Source organism: Phyllopteryx taeniolatus, chromosome 18, assembly GCF_024500385.1.
Source record: "Phyllopteryx taeniolatus isolate TA_2022b chromosome 18, UOR_Ptae_1.2, whole genome shotgun sequence".
Taxonomy (NCBI): Eukaryota; Metazoa; Chordata; class Actinopteri; order Syngnathiformes; family Syngnathidae; genus Phyllopteryx; species Phyllopteryx taeniolatus.
The window spans coordinates 1,903,438-1,926,890 of NC_084519.1; the positions used below are offsets into that span (position 1 = coordinate 1,903,438).

Sequence of the window (23,453 nt, forward strand, 5' to 3'; positions counted from 1 at the left end):
TGATGGTTTTCGTTTTTGAGTTGGACTCTGGGAGGTGCCTGAAGCATGTGTTTGAAAGACAGTTCTTGCGGTCAGTGGGCATACCGCAAGGGATATGCTAAAAACATGTTTTAGTGGTTGTTTAGGTTGACAGTTTTAACAGTACAGTTGGGCTAGAACGTTTATCTTTTGAGTTAAAATTGTCCAAAACCGCTCACACTAGTATTGGTTTGTTAGCTTGCAAAGTTTTGGAAAATATTATAACTTGGATTTTGGTGAAACATGATAACTCTTAGAACTGTCCAAACATAAACTATTGTGAACCTGCTGCATCTATGATCACCACATTGGTCTTCCAAAAATATATGGAAATAGGCCACAAATCTGTCGATGATAATTGCAGATAACTTAATTATTGACACACATTTTGTTTTTCCTTCGCTGCATCTGGGCTATTAACGGTGAGGAATCCTTTTTTTCCCTGGTGTCTGAACTGTCAGAGGTTGCTTTTCTTAGCGCTTCCAAGGATTTCCCTTCCGTGTAGTGCTGCCAGTACCCTGAAGGCTTGGCTCAGATACAGTTTACCTACATTGCCAACTTCCACATTTAACAGCCAGAACACAAGACGCATATCAATTATTAAGAAGGTAGAATTTCATAACACGACAGGAACAAATCCAGCTTGTCTAGCTGATAAACATGTTATACTGGCACTGGAAATTCCCGAGGAAGAAAGTGTTATTCGGTAGAAGTGGATGTTGGTTGGAAAGGGCTTCCTCTTATCCATGCATCTGAAAATCAGAAAATTCTTTTGTACCACTATGGTAAGTTTCACTTAAAATTATTATCTCGGAAGGACTGCAAATAAAAAAAAAGGGAGTTTTTAGATTTGCCGTTAAATTGGTTAAGATGAACTTTGGCATTTTGATGAATGACATTGCTGTCAGTCCTGAGGCCTCATGAAATCCAGGTGTGCGCGTTTGCATGCGTGTTTGCCAGAATCATGCAAACCTCAGGGAGAAGGGTTTGTTTGCCAACGTAGTTCATTAAAATGCCGCCACCAAATGTAACGCCTAAAATGGTCGAACCTATGCCAGTGTTTACATGTGAACTAATGATAATGACCCTAATGTGGACAGATTTTTTTGGGGAGAGAAAATGGAGGGATGGATGGATGGATAAATGATTTCAAAGGGTTTTACAGTAGTATGGTAGCTAGCTTCTGGGAAGGGGTGTAGGAATAGAAGAGATCAGTAATGTCAAAACATTTATCTAACTACTGAAAATAAAAAAAACCCTTTAGAGCGAGTTCTCGTTCTCATGGGTGATCTGGCCAAGAATGATTTAAGGTATATGTAGGTGTAAGTGAAGATGTGTTTGAAGCTATGCTGAGCCTAATTGGGAGCCAGTGAATTGGCATTAAAGTGTGAGAGAAGTGCTGTCGAGGTTCTGAGGAGGTGACAACCCAGGAAGCACAGTTCTGTACACACTGGAGTCTGTCCAAGACAATGTTGTAATAGTCCAGATGGGAAGTTGTTGGGACATGGATGAGGGTCTGTGCTCCTGAGTCATTCAGTGATAAATTCTTTTTGAGGTGGTAAAAGACTGACTTGGTGATGGATTTGATGTGGGAAGATAGGGGTTATTTTCGGATGCAATGCACTCTATGTTGTGGTCGATTGTCGACGTTAATGGGTCTGTTGCCAAACCTCCTAAGCAGTACATCGGGGACAGTGCCTCTGGATTGGCAGACTGAGGTGGCGGTCCCCCTTTTTAAGAAGGGGGACCGGATGGTGTGTTCCAACTACAGGGGGATCACACTCCTCAGCCTCCCTGGTAAGGTCTATTCGGGTGTGCTGGAGAGGAGGGTCCGTCGGGAAGTCGAATCTCAGATCCAGGAGGAGCAGTGTGGTTTTCGTCCTGGCCGTGGAACAGTGAACCGGCTCTACACCCTCGGCAGGGTCCTCGAGGGTGCATGGGAGTTCGACATCAAGAGGAGCCAGATGAGTTGGCTGGGGCATCTGATTTGGATGCCTCCCTGGTGAGGTGTTCCGGGCACGTCCCACCGGGAGGAGACCCCGGGGACGAGTCAGGACATGCTGGAGAGACTACGTCTTTCGGCTGGCCTGGGAACGCCTCGTGGTCCCCCACCCGGAAGAGCTGGCTTAAGTGGCTGGGGAGAGGGAAGTCTAAAGCTACCCCCCCCGCGATCCGACCTCAAATAAGCGGTAGAAAATGGATGGATGGATATAAAAAAACTTGAAAATGTTTGAAAGTTTCACATTTTATCCAAACTCACACGTCGGTATGCTTGGTTATGGTGACATCGTTGACATACAGTACTCATCATAGGTGAGTCGCTTTCATGAGTGGGTAATTTGTGTGCTGCCTAGTTCCAAATCAGTTGCCAAAGGTGAAGAGCTTTACAAAAAACCTGTTACTGTACCAAAAATAGCATGTTCCAGACTCCAAAGACTTGAAAATGAAAACTATTTTTGAACACATTTTTCAGTCCCGACGGTCCGTTTTTTCCCCGATATCCGAAAAATGAAAAATAAGTTAACGGCAAGGAGAATGTGTCGGAATCTCTGGTCGTTCTGGTGTGCAGTATTCGATAGCGGTTAATGACGGTGATATTTGCGTAAAAATAATTTTGGTGAAAAATAAAATGTCACCTCCCGTTTACAAATATTCGATAGCTCACTTTTCCAGATTTTTATTATTTTTTTTTAAATGAACCTCAAAGGGAAGTTTACATCATTTCACTATTATCATGACCGATTCAATAAGTCCATGCAGCAGTTCATTCGAAGGCATATATGAGACGTGTACTCTCATGCAGTCCAGACCTCCACTCTTGTCAATGTGCTCCCTGTGGCCGTTTGAATGGTAAACGTGATTAAACGTCTCGTTAAATGTGCGAGGCTCCCACTGAACACAGCCTGCACTCTGAACCCTGGAAACACCCTGAAAAGACCTACTGGTGTGCATGGTGCCATTGCATCGTTAACCGTCACACATTTGTGTGCGCGCAACTTGACTTTGTTCAGAGGGCGTTGGCGTTTTATCCTTATCCTTGATTCTTTTGTTACAGTTAGCCAAATTGGTTAGCGCAGCTTGGACAGAGACATGGACTTGCTATGCAACTGCAATCAAAGGTACCCTTCTGTGCTGGTTTAAAAAAAAAAAGAAAAGCCAACAAAAACACTTCTGAACTGAACTTTTTTAAATTCTTTCTTTTTAAATTCGGGGATTCCAATATTGAACAACGGGAGGCGACAATATCAGTGTTGCTTTTCGTGGAAAAGGGCAATCATTTCAGCACAAGAAATCTCTGGAAAACCACATGTGGATTCTTCCTCTAGGGAGCTATCCCCTTTATTGAGCTAATGGTTTCTGTAAGTGACTTGCTATACCTAATTGAATCCAGGAGGCTTGCATGTATTCTACTCATTAAACAACCGTGGTGCGCAACTAGATCAGTTGACGGTCCAGGTAATTACCAGACTATGATGCTTTCGCCGTAATGCCTTAAATTAGATGACGAATTAGCAAGAATACATTGTCCAACCCGGGGGTGTCAAACATGCGTCAGGGTGTCCAATCCGACCCGTGGGGATGGACAACACATTCACTGCTATTTTTCAACAATACTAACTTTTGTTGTACATTTTGTCCACTGGAGGGTGGACTGACAACACTTAAATGACATTGATGCACTTGTGAAGGCCAGACGATGCCAAGTTTCAGGAGCACACTAAAGGTCAGAGGACAAAGAGGTTAAACATTTTTTTCAACTCTAGAACCCTTTTACAAACCGCATCTTCCATTTTGACGTGATCATGTAGCAGATATACAGCAGTTAAAACGATAAATATGATGCAGATTGCGGCTTCTGCTATTTCCGGTCTTCGGCTCTATCCGGCGCTGTGACGTCACACGAGGCAAACAGCTTGTTCGTTCGGCGTTGTGTGCTATTGTTCCATGCTGTTGCTCCCGTCCTTGGAAATGTTCCAAGTGAAAAAGGAATACGTGACCAGTGGATAGGGAAAATCAGTCAACAGGCGAAGAAACGTGGTCACCTATGGTTGCCTAGCAACTATTCCAAACTCCATGCTGATCACTTGGAACTGCCGTGTTCTGAGAAAGACTTAGCAGAAAGCATTGGATGCAGAGTTAGAGGCTGAAATCTGCTGCGGTGCCAACTATTTTTCCTACGGCCATCGGGACCTCAACCGCCAGCAAGAGAACTAAATCTCGCAGGTGAAGCGGCGCAGACAAGAGCTGAGGATTTCCTTGTATATACACCTACGACTCTATTATGTTTACTATGCACTGTGGAGTCGGGAAAAAAAGACCCACGCAGTACTGTCGTCTGTACTTTTGCCTATATAACAAGCCAACAGACAGGGCAAAGACTTTCTGTGCGGCGTGTTATAACGCACGCAATATATAGGAATACTGCATACTATGTAAAAGCTTGTTGCGTGTCAGTGAAACATATATGAATATATACAACCCCAATTCCATTGAAGTTGGGACGTTGTGTGAAACGTAAATAAAAAGAGAATACAATGATTTGCAAATCATGTTAACCTATATTTCATTGAATACACTCCAAAGACAAGATATTTAATGTTCAAACTGACAAACTTGATTGTTTTTAGCAAATAATCATGAACTTAGAATTTGATGGCTGCAACACGTTCCAAAGAAGCTGGGACAGGTGGCAAAAAAAGTTGAGGAATGCTCATCAAACACCTGTGTGGAACATCCCACAGGCGAGCAGGCTCATTGGGAACAGGTGGGTGCCATGATTGGGTAGAAAAGGCGCTTCCCTGAATTGCTCAGTCATTCACAAGCAAAGATGGAGCGAGGTTCACCTCTTTGTGAACAAGTGCGTGAGAAAATAGTCGAACAGTTTAAGGACAATGTTCCTCAACGTACAATTGCAAGGAATTTCGTGATTTCATCATCTACGGTCCGTAATATCATCAAAAGGTTCAGAATATCTGGAGAAATCACTGCACGTAAGCGGCAAGGCCGAAAACCAACATTGAATGCCCGTGACCTTTGATCCCTAAGGCGGCACTGCATCAAAAACCGACATCAATGTGTAAAGGATATCACCACATGGGCTCAGGAACACTTCTGAAAACCAATGTCAGTAAATACAGTTCGGCGCTACATCCGTAAGTGCGACTTGAAACTCTACTATGCAAAGCAAAAGCCATTTATCAACAACACCCAGAAACGCCGCCGGCTTCTCCGGGCCAAAGAGGAAAAGAACCATCCGGACTGTTATGGACGCAAAGTTCAAAAGCCAGCATCTGTGATGGTATGGGGATGTGTTAGAACCAATGGCATGGGTAACTTACACATCTGTGAAGGCACCATTAATGCCGAAAGGTACATACAGGTTTGGGAGAAACACATGCTGCCATCCAAGCAACGTCTTTTTCATGGACGCCCCTGCTTATTTCAGCAAGACAATGCCCAACCACATTCTGCACGTGTTACAACAGCGTGGCTTCGTAGTAAAAGAGTGCGGCTACTAGACTGGCCTGACAGCTGTCCAGACCTGTCTCCCATTGAAAATGTGTGGCGCATTATGAAGCGTAAAATACGACAACGGAGACCCCGGACTGTTGAACAGCTGAAGCTGTACATCAAGCAAGAATGGGAAAGAATTCCACCTTCAAAACTTCAACAATTAGTGTCCTCAGTTCCCAAACGTTTATTGAATGTTGTTAAAAGAAAAGGTGATGTAACACAGTGGTAAACATGACCCTGTGCCAGCTTTTTTTGGAACGTGTTGCAGCCCTAAAATTCAAAGTTCATGATTATTTGCTAAAAAACAATCAAGTTTATCCGTTTGAACATTAAATATGTTGTCTTTGTAGTGTATTCAATTAAATATAGGTCAAACATGATTTGCAAATCATTGTATTCTGTTTTTATTTGTTTAACACAATGTCCCAACTTCATTGGAATTGAGTTTGCAATGCGTATAGTCATGCTCCAAAATATTGGCAACCCTCCGGTGCCATTATAGTTGAAAACTTGCTGGAAGTTACGTGCATGTATTACATAACATATAAACAATGCAAATATGAATTTGAACTGCCCCCATAACATCTTTGTCATCTGCCCTTAATATAAAAGGATGTGCCATGTTCACACTACAATTCTGTGAAAATAAATACCTCCTGTAGAAATGTTTTAAGACATTGAATATTACAAAATTTGAGTCAAAAGCTTCACTTAAAAATAGGTTGGTTTGTTGGAACCTTTTTGTTTTTGTCTTCGATGCACTGCCACAGCTTAAATCTTTATGTATAAATTTACAAAGGATGCATAACTGGTGCACGCTCAATGATTCAGAATACTGTTGAAATAATGTTTGGTTTAAAATTTCAGACTGCTCATGATTAGCAACAAAATTTGCAACAAGATACTAATGAATAAATGTGAATAGTTTCCGAAATTTGCACCAAAACAATGGGGGGGGGGAATTTTGAATAGTTGTTATATATGGATTTTTAAGCCACAAATATTGTTGTCTTGGCCCACTTGAAATCGAATTGGGGAGAATGTGGCCAGTGGACTAAATTGAGTTTGACACCCCTGGTAGAATGATTGTTGGAGTTGGTAACATCCTACATGGCCCCCTACCAATTTCCAATTAGTGGTTTTGTGGAAGTGCAATGCAGGAGACACTTAACCAAAATAATCCAAATACTGTACTGATCATTCATTTGCATAGAAATACAGCGTAACCTCAAAGATTGAAAACAAGGTTTAACTGTTAAACTCACATATATTGTGGCTGAATGCCATATAACTGTTGACTTTGAGAAGCCTAGCTTTTGTTAATTTCATAGATATTTTGATTTTAACGCATCGATGTTGGGGAATGACTGATATCTTTTCAGTTCCAAATAAAAATAAAAAAAATAAAATAAAAAAAAGGTTGCTGGCATTGGGAGAAACGTTTGCTCATAGAAATACAACCGACGTCATCTTGAAATCACTTTGCCCGTTCATCTTGCCGGAAGGCCTGCACATGGCCCTGCCACACTTACTCATTGCCACACCATCGCTGTGCATTTTTGGCACAGATATTGTTCGCCACTATATTTAGTCACTTGCGATGATGGCTGCTTCGTCACGCCTGGAGTGTTTTCCCACAGAATCACGCCACGTGTCGGTTCTTTTTCGTGCTCTATTTCTATTTCTTTCTTTCTTTCTTTATTTTATCCTACCATCTGGTTGAGATGACTCAAAGTTATCATTTGAGGGTATTTTCTCACGGCTCCATCAGTAAATGTTTCAATGTATTTATAAAAAAAAAAGATAACCTTCTCCTGACTGATACACTTAGACAATGAGATTCCTCTGATGCTGTGTAAGTTCTCTGCAGATGCCCTGTGCTTGCAAGATGTGACTTTAAAAATGTCAGGAAAAGCATACTGGAACATCTGAAATTGATTTGGGCTGAATCAGAAGCACTTTAAATTGTGTGCTGACTCCCATTTAACATGAATGTGATTGGTTAGATTAGTTATAAGAAGGTATACACAATTGTGCAACCACGTTATCTCAGTTATCTTTACTTTCCCTATTTCATTTGTTTGGTACTGTAGGTCACATTAATGGTGGAGAAAGTTTTGAAAATATTTATCTTGATCAAAATGTATATATATGTATGTATACACACACACAGTATCACAAAGACCTGGCATTTGAGCAAGCCCATGTAGATTTTATCTCCACTGTGTTTGTATAACAGTTTTCATTTTAGCCAAATTTGCTAGATTGAAATTCCTCTTGATGGAGAGTGTAATGCAGCCAAAACCATTTTTTTTTTTTTTTTTTTTTTTTTGCACACTTAATCATTTAAGTGTTGTTAAAAAAAAACACTAAAACCGTGAGAAGTAAAGTATACTGAGGACAAAGGAGCTCCAGGCCCATTGGAAGTATGTGCAGATGGGTTTGGATAGGGCCAATGAGTGTCAGAATGCAAAGAGCCCCAGGGAGGTCACTGGAAATGCTCTCACCGCAGAAAGAGGAAGGATGCAGATGTATCCAGGACCTCTCCCTAGAGCTCCCCTGTTTGCTCTTAGACTCCTCCTTCTTCTTAATCAAACCCAACTTCACTTATGCTTTAATAAGCCTTTAGCTCTGTTGTCACCCTGAATTTACTTCTTTCAGTTTCCATTATCTGAGATCAACACAAATTTGTACGTCACCAGTACCGAGTAGTTGACAGCACGCACTAACCTGCTAATCAGTAGCACATCTGTAGGCTTGGTCCAACTGTCAAATATTGAGTCTTTTTCCATTTTTTTTTTTTTTCTTTTACCTTTTTGTCCCACTGTACTGGTAGTTCATGTTCATAATCAGCAATGCGGAAATGGATCAAAACAAGTCAGAGTTGGCTTCTGCAGCAAGATTCATTACGTTTGTGGCATTAATCACGTTACTCATTGACATATACACATATGAAAATCTAGGCAAAAATGACCTTAAAGACCTCATAGATTGCTTCCTTCACGTCAGACAGGGACTCTAAAACTCTTTTAGGCAGCCAATGCTGTCAAGACGCCCATTCTTTTTTCGTACTTTTCTTTTGTAATTACACCAATTTGCAGCCAAGTCGTTTTTATGGTAGTTTGTTCTTGAATGCGTTCAATCTTAAAGTGTTTAAAAGTGAATCGCCTTTGAAAGAATTGGAGAATGAGGTGAAATACCCAAAAAGGGGAAAGAATACCTGTAAATTTGTTTTGTCTTGAAATTTGGCAAAATGTCATCGAGATATGAGCAGAATCTTTGCCTGCTTTTCAAAAAGGCCACTTGGCTAGTTATGTAACCTTAATCTATCAGTATAGATATTAGTCATCATTTCCATGAGTAGAATGGACAAGTCAACACAATGGAGAAATATTTCAAGGGTCCACTCTTGATTTCTTTTTTTTTTTTTTATAAATGTGTGGACTTTTACCAAAACATTGTCTTGTATTTGTCGTTCTTGTTGAAATTTAGCCCCTCTTTCCTATTTTTCCCCTTCTTCTTGCATGAATCTGAGCCTCATTAACATGAATGAAGAAGATGAACTTACTGTATTTTCATCTTCCATTACCATTTGCATTTACTATTCTGGTCTGATTTATACACAGTGTGTCTGTGTGTGTGCTCCTCTGTTCCTGTTAATTATAGGGGGATCAGAATCACTTCATCTATCACTAACCTTTGCTAAGGCAGTAGAAAAGTCACAATCACAGTAAATATCTGTTTGAACATATTTATAGTCCATACATTTAAAATAATCCAAATTAAATACTCGAGTATAATGTTAATTTTTTTCCCCCCAAAGAATTGTCATGCGTTAACAATGCGTATTATACGTACTGCAGGTATAGGGGGGGAAAATGAAAAAATCTTTCACATTTTATTAATGTATGCCACAATCTAGGTTATGAAAAAGCTGTACACTTTCATTCCAATATGCCACCGCCCCCTTAGAGATTATGAGAAAGGTGTCCACTTTCATTCTAATGTGCCACTGCCACCTAGTGGTTATGTCAAAGATGAAGCCTACACTTTCATTCCAATATGACAGGGGTACATATGACTGCATATATGTACAGTTGTGCTTATAAGTTTATATAACCTGGCAGAATTTGTGAAATAGTGTTTTTTGTAAATACAACTGATGACTAGACTTTACACCGATTTTCTCGGGCTGATCGGTATTGGCCGATATTTAGCATTTTATGCTGATTGGCTGATCGGCTTTGTCATAATTCGCCGAGCCGATCAATGACGTCATTGATCGGCTCCGCAAAAGACATTGACTCCGTGCACAGTATATATGAAATCCAAAAGCTAGTTTATTTTTAGCCTTGTCACATGTGTTTTGACGTGGAACTGTAAATATCTGACCGCCAATGAAGTTTAAAAAAAAAAAAAAAAAAAACATGTCGGCGGTGTGCGACAGACAACACGTCTGAGACAGGCAACACGTAATGCCCGGTTCAGACTACAAGACAAATTTGCTCTTTCACGACTACTGCAATAAAATCTTGTATTCCGATACCACCGCATCTCGTTTTTCACGATCACTGGGCTTTATCTTGTCAACTCAAATGCGAGCAGATGCACTCATTACAGTGGCAACGACAACAAGAGTCGAACGATACGGCTCGCAAGAAGGCAACAAAAACATTATGCAGCCTAGCAAGCGAGTGGTAGCACGAACGTTTGACCTTGTTTGAAGGTTTGACCTGACTGATTAGAATACATGACCTGACTAGAGCAGTGATTTCCAACCTTTATGGAGCCAAGGAACATATTTTACAATTGAAAAATCTCACGGCACACCAACAAACAAAAATGTCACAAAAAGTGGATACATTAATGACTGTATTTACTTCCTGCCATCTAATAGAAGACCCTTTATCATTTGTTCTGTCTGTCATTTCACTGACATAGAGGAACAAAGATACGTTATTTTTTGTAAATATAGGTTTTTGAGCAATTAAGTACACAAGTATATACAGTAAATGAACAGGTCATTTCAATAGACACCTTCCTGCATCTTGTGATCGGATCGGTTATCGTTTTTTTTAAACTCTCTGATCGGTGATCGGCCCCAAAAATCCTGATTGTGTCAAGCCGACTGATGACTGAGCAACAACCATTCATTTATTTATGGTTATGGCATGTTTAATGATAATGCTTTTCTGAAATGCTTGACAGTTAAATTTGAACCCCATTAAAATAAATATTTTCACCTGGCCCTTCATGTTTTCTTGAAAGAATTGTGCCCATCTTACAAATTCTGCCTGGGTAATAAAACATATGAGCACAACTGTGTGTATTCTCATTTACTAAATAAAATTAGGGCTGTGAATTTCAAAATAAGAGCAAGTAAATGAAAAGAAAGTATTACGTGTTCAAGTAAAGTGCTTAACTTCAGAATAATTCTTTGATGGGGGGGGGGGGGGGGGGGGGACCTAACAAAATACAGATAATGCTTCATGTTTTGATGATCAAACATGAGCATTATCTGTATTTTGCAAAATCATGCATTGTAAAAATGCATTATACATAGGTAGAAGGGTTTTCCAGAATTTTGAGGTCGGCTTTGGGGGTGCGAATTATACACGAGAAATTACCCTATTTACATTGAGGGCTAGGCTATGGCTGTGTCATACTGTTCAATACAACAGGGTTAGAAGATGCCAAATGCCAGTCCTCGGCCTGCTGCCTATTTTGCTCAAAGATAAATCATACTTTCACTCAAAAGGTAAATCCCACAGAAAATGTACGATGTGGAAACTCTTATAAAGCGGAGTACGTAATATTTTGTGACACTGGGGTTTAGATGATGTGATGCAAATCGGATCTGGATCCGAATTTCATCCCCACATATCGACTGTAAATCAGCAAATTTGACATTTATTCCCACTCATATAATTGTCTGAAGTGCCAATTTGTAGTGGAAGTCTTTCCTGTAATTATATTTTTGTGGGTATACCATCCACTGCAACTGTAGCACCTCTGGGGAATTGTACGTGGAGTATATCGTATATACTGCAAGTATAGGAATTGTACAGATTGCTTAGTTTGATAAAGCTGAACGTTTTAAGAAAATAGTCTTGACTATCTAAGCTCAATGGCTCTCCCAGTCTCCCAATTATTGCTTCATCACGCCTGTAAATAACACAATTGTTGAAATGACTTTTTCTTGTTTCTTTGTGTCTCGTCTCCCTCAAGTGAACAGAGTATCTGCCAGGCACGAGCTGCCGTTATGGTGTACGACGATGCCAATAAGAAGTGGGTGCCAGCAGGCGGCTCGACTGGCTTCAGCAGAGTCCACATCTATCACCACACAGGAAACAATGCCTTCCGTGTAGTAGGGCGCAAGATCCAAGATCATCAGGTCGGTGCATGATACCCGTGGAGTGGATTGGATTGCTTCTAAACTTGCAAGTGAAATATTGTACAGGTCATTCACAGTTGTAAGCATGGCTGTTTTTGCGATGTGCCAAAAACAACATATTGTTGTCAACGAGATTTCAATTCAAAAAAAAAACCCAAAAATATCTGTGCCAGGTTTTGAGGGTCATTGTGACGCATTTGACCTCAAAATAAAGTGTCTCTCTCCAGTTACAGAAGTAGGCTTTGCGTTTCTAGCAACAGCATTCTGAAGGCTGAATGGGCAAAAAACCAAAATAAAAATCACACCAAATATGGAGTATCGAAATGTACTTTAGTTTTGTCTCCAAATATGACTCCACAGCTTGGGAATTCTGTGGTCAGCACACGCTCTGACAACACATGCTTTTATGCTGCATTTTTTCCCAAAATGATTTGCATTGTATATTTTCCTAATTAATGAAGGCTTTCGGGAACATTGAAAGTATTATGTTTCTGTCTGCTTATAAAAGTACTCAGATGCTGTTTCGTCTTGTTGAAACATTGCGGAAAGAGGAGCTTTCATAGAAACAAATTGTGCTTGAGCTCAATTTGTTCACCAAAGATAAATCATAAAATAGCAAACAAAGCTATGCAATCTGTGTCTGAACTAAACCTTTCTCTCCAGTCTTGACCATACTTAACTTTAGTAAAGTGGAGGTTATGAGCACTTTCCATACCGACAAAACTTTTTTTTTACCTTGCTACTACCCATTGGTGTATGAATGTGCGCGAGAGTGGGTGAATGTGAGGCTTTGTAAAGCGCTTTGGGCACTGTGATGGTGGAGATCAAGTGCTAGAGAAGTGCAGGCCCTGTACCATTCAAGCAAGATTTGAAGACACTGTGGCCAAAAGTATTGTCACCTGGCCATTCTATAAACAGAGACTGAAAAAGTGGGAGAAAAAAAGTGATTTGGCCTCCTTTTGAAGCATTTCGCAATACTTCGGTGGATGTACGTGAACAAATACTGGCGCTAAATGAATCAATTAAGTAATACAATTGCTGTCGCTCAGGTTTGAACGACTGAGATGTAGGGCTGGCACAATGAAGCACGTCTGGAGCATATCTAGTCTACCTCACAGTTGAGAGATTCTGGTTCCAATTATCTCGGACTTTTGGTGCATAGTTTACATTTTCCCTGTGGCTGTGTTCTTGTGGCATGATTCGAATGGAACTGAAAAACCATGTATGGTGCCAAAAAGTGGTGTATTTTATTCAAACAAACTTAATCATACATTGGACACGTAGTCTAAAAGGCCGCTGTGCCATTAATTGGCACATTATGTCTAGCATATTGAGCAAATAAGAAAATTCCATGTGCTGGTAAATGTAGTACAAAAATAAAATGTGTCAAACTGTGTGCTCATAGATAAGTAACCAGAGTAATGTAGGCAGCATACTAGAGGAAAGAGCTACAAATAAACCTGGCCGAAAGATATAAAATGAACCCGACAATGACAAACACACAGTATCTTATAGTAACAATGCAGCGCTCTCTCAAATATTAACCACGCATACACTATATTGCCAAAAGTATTCACTCTCCTGCTTTGACTCACACATGATTTTAAGTGAGATCCCATTCGGAATCCATATGGTTTCAATATGACGTTGGGCTACCCTTTGCCGGTGGAACAGCTGGAACTCTTGTGGGAAGGCTTTCAACAATGTTTAGGAGTGAGCTTATGGGAATTTCTGCCCATTCTTCATATTTGCATATTTGTGAGGTTACACACTGAGGTTGGTCGAGAAGGCGTGGCTCTCACTGTCCACTCAAAATCAACCCTAAGGTGTTCTCTTGGGTTGAAGGCAGGACTCTGTGCAAGCCAGTCAAGTTCATCCATACCAAATTATCTCATCCATGTCTTTATGGACCTTGCTTTGTGCACTGGTCTACAGACATGTTGGAACAGGAAAGGGTAATCCCCCAACTGTTTCACTGTCCAAAATCTCTTGGTATGCTGAAGCATTCAGAGTTCGTTTCACTGGCGCTCAGAGGCTAATAATTTGGACATTTCCAACTTTATGGGAACAATTTGGAGATGGCCCATTCCTGTTCCTATATGATTTAGCATCAGTGCACAAACAAATCAAGGTTCATAAGGACACGGATGTGAGAGTTTGATGTTGATGAATTGATGAACTGGCCTGCACAACCCTGACCTCAACCCTATTGAACACTTGCTGGATGAATTACAGCGGCGACTGAAAGCCAGGCCTTTTCATACAACATCAGTGTGTAAACCTCACAAATGTTGCTCTGGAAAAAATGGTCATTAATTCTCATAAACACACTCCTAAACCTTGTGGAAATTGTGGAAAACGTTCCCAGAAGAGTTTAAGATGTTATAACTGCAGAGTGGGGACCAATGTCATATTAAACCCTATGGGTTAAGAATGAGATGTCACCTAATTTCATATCTGAGTCAAGGCAAGTGAGTGAATACTTTAATCTTGGGGTCTTGTTCACGAGTGAGGGAAGAATGGCGCAGGCGTCTGATCCACCTGCAGCGTCTGCAGTGATGCAGACTTTGTATCGGTGCGTTGTGGTGAAGCAGAAAGCCGAAAGGCAAAGCTCTCTATTTACCGGTCAATCTACATTCCTCTACCCTCACCTATGGTCACCGGCCGAAATGAGTTTCCTCCGCAGGGTGTCCGGGCTATCCCTTAGAGAGAGGGTGAGAAGCATGGTCATCCGGGACGGGCTCAGTGTCGAGCCACTCCCCCTTTGCATTGAGAGGAGCCAGATGAGGTGGCTGGGGCATTTATCAGGATGCCACCCGCACGCCTCCCTGGTGAGGTGTTCCGGGCATGTCCCACTGGGAGGAGCCCCGGGATGACCCAGGACACGCTGGAGAGACAATGTCTCCCGGCTGGCTTGGGAACCTCTCGGGATCCCCCCGGAAGAGCTGGATAAAGGGGCTTGGGAAAGGAAGTCTGGGCTTCCCTGCTAAGACTACTGCCCTCGTGACCTGTTAAGCAGAAAAAAGGGATGGATGGCTTACTTTCATCATCATGATCCCTCGCCATGGCCAAGGTCTGTTAAAGCAGGTCTTGGTGCTTAAAAATACGTACTCCATGCTGGCTGGCAACAGCTAGTTAGCTTAGCTGCTAGTTAGCGCTAGCTCTAGTCAGTCATCTGCCATGATGACTGCTTCTCCTCATGGGACAATTAATTCAACGGAGATTCTTGTCTCAGCGGAGACAGGTCCATGATTCGTTACTTATTATACATTAGGTCTTACAGCGGGTACTTGGCGTCATTCCTGTCGGTCTTGCCTTGGCGCAATACATTTTTAGTACCAAAAGCTTGGTTTTTTTTCATTTTGTCTTCTCTCTTTTCCGCCATCATGTTTGTCTCTTCTCATTTTCTGTTGGACCCCGCCCCCTCCTTCTTCTTCCTCTTCTTCAATCTGAGGATGGGACGTTTGCCAATATATTGTTGCCCTCTACGGGGTGCCATTCCTCACTGCAGTTATCCAGAGGCTTGACAATCACACATAAACTGCACAAGACCCTTCCCCACCCATCCCCGTTAAAAAAACGCCATTGACAGGCTGTGACAGGGTGATGTATCTCATGTATAATGCACATTTTTTTTTTTGCCCCAAAATCAAATATTTCATCAGAAAACGAGCCTACAAATACTACTGAGTCAATTTCGGGGGGCAACAGTTTCTGCAGACATCATTTTAAAGTCCAGAACTATGGAATAAGTGCCAGTGTTCCCACCATTAACTAGGTCCTTGAAGAAAGACAGTCGTTGTTTATAGTGTCTATGTGCCCTAATGCTTGCGTCGGAATTCTGAAGGCCTCGGGCAAATGACATTGACATGGCAACAAATACAAGCTGAAATCTTGGACAAAAATAATCTAATACAAATGGAAGCTGGGCAGTCAAGACACACACAATGAAATGAAGACAAAAGACTGTTATTTTATATTTGATTATATATTTTAGATTCGATTATACATGTATTATAATCAAAACAAATAATTCATTAGTCATTTAATGAAGTTGTAAATATAGGTCAGACAGCAGAGAAGTCTGAGGCCTTCAGTGCACACCTTTGAGTCTGGGCATATTTTTACAAAAATATTTTGGGTCAAACTTAATTATTTAACCCACCAATTACTGTCTGACCTGCCAAACATGTCAGATATAAAGGTCCTCATTCTGTTATCTCCTGCCATCTTCAGGTGGTGATAAACTGTGCCATTCCCAAGGGACTGAAGTACAACCAGGCCACACAAACTTTCCATCAGTGGCGGGATGCTCGACAGGTCTACGGCCTGAATTTTGGCAGCAAGGAGGATGCCAACGTATTTGCCAGTGCCATGATGCATGCCCTGGAAGTACTGAACTCCCAGGAGACAGGTAGCGTCCCAATGTTATCGTGTGTAGCAGCTGTATATTCATTTCCTTGTTTGATGTAGGTCGAAATGTATTGTTGTTCCCATTGTTCCGAAGCATAGAGTTTGTAATGGTTCAGCGATTGTGTCGTCATTTTCTCAAACCTTCTGGGTGAGAGATTTAGTACATCAGAAATCATTTCTCACTCTGCAGATCCGGAGGGACAAAGATAGTGGAACCTTTAAATTCCACCATCGCTAAGGTCCCACATTTCAGAAGTCAAACAAATTGTTTTGGAGGGAAAAAACAAAAAAAAGTCACACAAACTTCGAAGCCACCGCGACGCATGACATCACATCAAATCTCACAAGACCTCAATTCAGCGAACTCAAACCTTTGTGATGCTTATTCCCAAAGAAGGACAAATCTCAATAATTAGTGTTATAAGAGGAAGGTGAGAATTGAGGTCTTGTGAGATTTGATGTGATGTCATGCATTTGAGCTCTACTGTCTTTTTGTGCACCTCATGTACAGTTTGGCCTGTCACGAATTACGGTGTAGACTTATCATTCGATAAATAAGATGGACACAATAGTTACGTACACAGCTCTGTCGGGAGCCACCGTACTTAAGCCGTGCATAAACGACGTCACCGCCCACTTACAGTACGTCAAGATCAAGCATCCCTGTGAAACCGAATGAAATTCCCTTTGGATTAGGCCTGTTTATTCTGATTGCGGTGTTTATATGGAGCATTTTCTTCAGTTGGGCTTCTAAACCGATTACTTCACGCCCGAAAACTCCACAAACTTTTCAAAGTGATTTCGCAGCGTTGTTTACGAGATACAGTGATGTGCGTTATGTGTCCTCACGGAAGATAAATGGTTCACGAAAGCTGGGCCATATCAGTAAATCAGAAGGCGACTGTATAGCTACTAAAATATCATATCTTGTGTTTCAAAATATTCATGACCAAAGGGATGAAGTCATGGAAAGAGCCTGTTGAGCAGCTATTGCGCATTTGGAACACTGGTATTCATAGCTGTACTAAATGATGCTACAAATATTCCCTGGCTGTGACCTTGGTGATTGGCCTTGGTTTATGACTCATGCACTCATGACAGTCTCGTCCTCCGGCGACATATGTGCTGGAATGGCTAAAGAGGCAGGTGAGGGACGGGGGATCTTGTTACACGGCTGACAATGAATTGGTTCACATTGGGTTTTACTTAATGGAATAGTCTCTGGTTGGTTGAAAGGTGCAATGAGGATCAGAGCATGCACAGTGGGGACACTGCAAGATCACTCGCTACGGCAGTGTTTTTAATCGAGCGGTTTCAAATAAAGGGTTAAAAAAAACAACTTTGGTTTGCGTCTGGTGTGTCAGTCTCTTGCCTAAGACTACTTTGCTTTACTTTGTCTGATGAGCCCTAACATGATCTGAAGGTCAAATTCGTGCACATCAATTTGTCGTCGGCATCTTTGAACTTGTTTTGTCTTCTTCTGTTCCTTGAGAATGCATTTGGTGTCTCCATGTAGAAATTTGACGAGTGACTAACTATGGTTCATCATTTATTTCGGGTACCTTCACGGTCTCTGACAGCAGCATTGAGCAATCAATCTTTTTTGTTGAGGGGAGGGGTTGAAACCTGACTCCTCTGTTGGTTCATGGACTTCCAGAGGCGCCTCTCAAAGCCCATAGAAACAGCCTACTCGTTTCATTTTACAGGTCATGTGCTTGAAAGCACGGAGTAAACATTTTTAGAGTTTGCTCACATGCTGTCATGATCCCACTCCTCCCTCCATCTGCCCCATTTTTTTTTTTTTTTTTTTTCTTGAGCATAAAGTCTGAGGCATCAATAACCCAAAGTGGCAAAGTACACACACTACATCGCCGGACAACAGCACACAAGAGACTGGAAGAAGGAAGAAAATAAAGTAGGTTTCAGACAGGCATAGATAAGTGTGACAGAGAAAAGAACTCAGCGACAGGTGTACTAGAAGAGCACATAGTGACATTATTTGGCAGTCGTGTGTACCCAAAGTAGGAGACGATGAAGTAGAGAGATGGAGTGAGAAGTCGGACGCCGGGCGATTTTCATTTTACTTAGCCGACCCGCTGCTGCTCGTTGCGAACAGACAATTCCCAAAAGGCTTGTCATGCCTGCTGTAGCAAGAGTTCAGAGATTCACCGAGGACCATCAAAAGATGAGTCATGCTCAAATCTTCCTCAGAAGTGAGTAAGAGTGGTTTGACAGGAGTGTTTGCTTTGCTGGTGACTTAATGCGCCTATTAATATGCATGACTGCATGACAATGCATGGCAGGGCATGTAAAGTTGATCTTGCTAAAGGGGGCTACATGCAACAATTGTTTTTTTTGACAGCTTCATTTTTTTAGACTCCACACACACGAGAAGAAAAAAATTGCCACGTGTACGGGCAATAATCCCTCGTTTATCGCGGGGCTTACGTTTCAGACCACCCTCGACAAACAAAATCTGTGAAGTCGTTTGAATAGTTAGTCATATTTTAAAGCTTTGTGCATAATGCTAATACCATTTGCATGTGAGGTGCAGGTATGAAAGTATTTTTGTCCACTTGGAGTCACCATCACGTTCTACATCGTGCATCACATCTATGACGTTGAATATGTGTGTCCTTGAAAAAGGCGGGCCTGGCCTGTTGAGTGATGTGAAAGTCAGCGAATGATAATTGGCTTTGGCCACTATGGGTCCGGTTGGTTCAAAACTCAGCTATTTTTGAACCACTGGTTAAGTAGACTTAACCGACTGTTAAATTTAACGGCACCGTTATCTTGTGGTCCATCCATAGCATTACTATTTATTCTAACTAGTGATGGTAGGCTCTAATAAATTAGCTAACAATGTTTGCTTAAGACAATTATACTTTGCAATAGGCACATTTCACTTGAGCTTTTATTAAGACTGAGGTCATTCTAAAAGTAGCTTTACCCAGCCACTTCCTCTAGCTCTTCTGAGGGGATCCCGGGGTTCCCAGGCCAGCTGAGAGACGTAGGCTCTCCAGTGTGTCCTGGGTCGTCCCCGGGGTCTCCTCCCGGTGAGACGTGCCCGGAAACCTCACCAGAGAGGCGTCCGGGAGGCATCCTAATCAAATGCCCAAGCCAGCTCATCTGGCTCCTCTCAATGTGGAGGAGCAGCGGCTCAACTCTGAGGCCCTCCAGGATGACTGAGCTTCTCACCCTATCTCTAAAGGAGAGCCCGGACACCCTGCGGAGGGAACTCGTTTTGGCCACTTGTATCCGTGATCTTGTTCTTTCGGTCACGACCCACAGCTCGTGAGGGTAGGAACGTAGATCAAACGGTAAATTGAGGGCTTCGCCTTTCGGCTTACCTCCTCCTCCTTCAATACAAAGTCCGCATCACTGCAGACGCTGCACCGATCTGCCTGTTGAGCTCCCGTTCCATTCTTCCCTCACTCGTGAACACGACCCCAAGATACTTGAACTCCTCCACTTGGGGCAGGATCTCATTCCCGACCTGGAGAGGGCACTCCACCCTTGAGGACCATGGTCTCAGATTTGGAGGTGCTGATTCTCATCCCAGCTGCTTCACACTGCTGCGAACCGCTCCAGTGAGAGTTGGACATCACGGTTTGATGAAGCCAACAGAACCACCTCATCTGCAAAAAGCAGAGATGCAATACTGAGGCCACCAAACCGGACCCCCTCTACGGCTCGGCTGCGCCTAGAAATTCTGTCCATAAAAGTTATGAACAGAATCGGTGACAAAGGGCAGCCTTGGCGGAGTCCAACCCTCACCGGAAACGAGTCCGACTTACTGCCGGCAATGCGGACCAAACTCTGACACTGGTCCTACAGGGAGCGAACAATCCGTATCAGGTGGTTCGGTACCCCATACTCCCAAAGCACCACCCACAAGATTCCCCGAGAGACACGGTCGAACGTAATGTACGCCACGCAAGTTATAGAATGATGTCATCAACATGAAAAAATAACTTGAATATGTGTACTTGAAGTCATATTAAATGAGAGCAGACTTGACATGCCAAATAGCCACCTAAATATAAACAAGCACACCATTCTCAGTACACTTCTTTAAATACTCTAAACTGATAGACAGACACAGACTGTAGTAACCCTGCCGATTGTGTGGAGGTCCATGAAGGCAACTGTGTGTGTGTTGTGGACAAGGAACCTTAGTATTGTCCTCTTTAGAGAAACTCGAAGTAGTGACTGTATTTCCAGTTTAAGTATGCCAAACTCTCGTCACAGTCTATTGTGTTTTTGCGCCGCTGGCTGCTTGGGTACACGTGAGTTGACTGACTGTGTGTGGAAAAGGTGCAACATGTCACATGACGTCATTGCCCCAGACGGCGCCGTTGATCAATATTTCGCCTTTTTCCGATATTGTAGTTAGTCGTCGTATGCATTGAAGTTATGGATAGCTAAGATTATAGTGTGTTTCGTCTGTTTTATCAGTCATTACTAAAATAAAGGCTGAAAATTGGTCTACACTCGTGACATGCACCGTGACTGAATCAAGGTCTCGGTTATTGACTTGCTTCACGTTCCCAAGCACTGTAGTTTGTTCATGATAAATATCTGTTGTCTAAGCAAAAATAGAATATTTTAATATAAAAATAATATTAAGCTCTGGTTAAGTAACTATTGGTCGATAAATCAAAGTCACTGTAATCTGACTACTCCAATATAAAACCGGACCACATTTTTTGAGTAACGCGTTATGAGATACTTTATAATGTGTTACCGGCAACACTGCTCACCACGGACTTTCTTCAAGTCCGATGACACGACCACAAAGTCGATCATCGAACTGCGACCTAGGGTGTCCTGGTGCCAAGTGCACGTCTGGACACCCTGATGCTTGAACATGGTGTTTGTTATGGACAATCCGTGATGAGCACAGAAGTCCAATAACAGAACACCACTCAGGTTCTGATCAGGGGGGGCCGTCCCTCCCAATCACGCCCTTCCAGGTCTCACTGTCATTGCCCACGTGAGCATTGAAGTCCCCCAGCAGAACGATGGAGTCCCCAGCAGGAGCGTTCTCCAGCACCCCCTCCAAGGACTCCAAAAAGGTTGGGTACTCTGAACTGCTGTTTGGTGCATAGCCACAAACAACAGTCAGGACCCGTCCCCCCCATCCGAAGGCGGAGGGAGGCTACCCTCTCGTCCACTGCGGTGAACCCCAATGTACAGACACCGAGCCAGTGGATAATAAGTATACCCACACCTGCTCGGCGCCTCTCACCGTGAGCAACTCCAGAATGGAAGAGAGTCCAACAAGAGTGGAAAAATAATCACCACGAAATCCCGCGGTATGGGGCATAATATGCTATATGAATAGGATTTTAAAAAAATCTGCGATTCACTGAACCCGTAAAAGGTGAAGCACAATATAGCGAGGGAGGACTGTGCAAAGAAGAAACAGAAGAAGCTAGGGTAACTGTTAGCTCATCCGGTATCTACATTGCAGTGATTGTCATTTTTACTGTGGTGATTGACTTGTTAGACACCTGATACAAACACTCAACACAACCAGTTGCTCCTCTATTTGTGTCGGGCAACAGTGTGAGCTTTAGGTCACTTCTGATTGGCTGATTATGGTTCAGTTTGAAGTCATAGCCATTGAGTCTGTAGCTCTGCCAAAAGTGTGCTTTGGCCACACACAGGGATTTGCGAGCAGAAAAAAAATTAACCTATGTATCATTTACGATTGTCTGCCCCTTCCCTTTTCTGAGCATATGGGGGGGGGGGGGGGGAAACTCCTGACAAAGCTGAGGAACATAACCATGAGATTTGCAGCTCATTAGTCATAGGAAGATAATTATTATTATTTTTTTTATTTTGCCATATAAGAGCTACCGTAATTTCTCGTGTATAATGCGCATTTCCCCCCCGCCCCCAAAATTGTCAAAAGTCAATAGTGCACATTATACATAGGTATAGGGGCAAATGGAAAAAAACATTCACATTTTGTACATGTATGCCGCCATCTAGTGGTTATAAAAAAGCTGTACATGTTCATTCCAATATGACAGGGGTTCGTATGACTGCATATATGTACAGTTGTGCTCATAAATTTACATACCCTGGCAGAATTTGTGAAATATTGTTGTTGTTTTTTTTAAATATGACGGATGACTGAACTACAACCATCATTAATTTCTTTATGGTTATGTTTTGTTGAATGATAATGCTTTTCTGAAATGCTTGATCGTTTAATTTGAATCCCATCCATCCATTCATCCATCATCTGAGCCGCTTATACTCACAAGGGTCGCGGGAGCGCTGTAGCCTATCCCAGGAGGCAGGGTACACCCTGAACTGGTTGCCAGCCAATCGCAAGGCACATATAAACAAACAACCATTCACACCTCCGGGCAATTTAGAGTCCTCAATTAACCTACCGTGCATGTTTTTGGGATGTGGGAGGGAACCGGAGTGCCCGGAGAAAACCCACGCAGGCATGGGGAGAACATGCAAACGCCACACAGGTAGGGCCCGGGATTGAACCCCGGTCCTCAGAACTGTGAGGCAGACGCTCTAACCAGTCGCCTACCGTGCCGCCAATTTGAATCCCATTAAAATAAAATTAAATGTGTTTCGCCTGGTCCTTTGTTTCCTTTCAAGAATTGTACCCATCTTACAAATTCTGCCGGGGTATTCAAACATATGAGCACAACTGTGTTTTCTAATTTACTCACTAAAGGTAGGGCTGTGAATTTCAAAATAAGAGCAAGTCAATTAAAAAAAGGATTACGTGTTCAAATAAAGTGCTTGACTTCAGAATAATTCCTTGAAAAAAAACTAACAAAATACAGATAATACTTCGTTTTGATCATATGGGTAGAAGCAAAGTCATGCATTGTAAAAATACATTATACATGGGTGGAAGGGTTTTCCAGAATTTTGAGGTCAACTTTGGGGGTGCGTATTATAAATGGGTGCGCATTATACACGAGAAATTACGGTAATTATTGAAACTGTTAATATTTGTATGTGGGACTGACTGCTGCTTTCGACCGAGCTATTGTTTAGCCCCATGTGAACTTGATCCCATCCATCCATCTATTTTCTACCGCTTATCCGAGGTCGGGTCGCGGGGGCAGTA

General features: G+C 42.2%; 1 protein-coding gene across 7 annotated transcripts in view; it reads left to right on the forward strand.

The window, feature by feature from the left end:
• The window catches only part of enah (ENAH actin regulator), a 101,021-nt gene that overhangs the window by 38,292 nt on the left and 39,276 nt on the right, over positions 1–23,453 (forward strand). For 6 of the 7 annotated variants that reach the window (XM_061753180.1, XM_061753179.1, XM_061753178.1 and 3 more), the window contains exons 2-3: positions 11,761–11,926; positions 16,163–16,340. In XM_061753180.1, the coding sequence (XP_061609164.1) occupies positions 11,761–11,926; positions 16,163–16,340 (344 nt within the window). Of the gene's footprint in view, positions 1–11,760; positions 11,927–16,162; positions 16,341–18,181; positions 18,553–23,453 lie in introns of those variants that run through there. The other variant, XM_061753181.1, reaches the window with a different exon arrangement.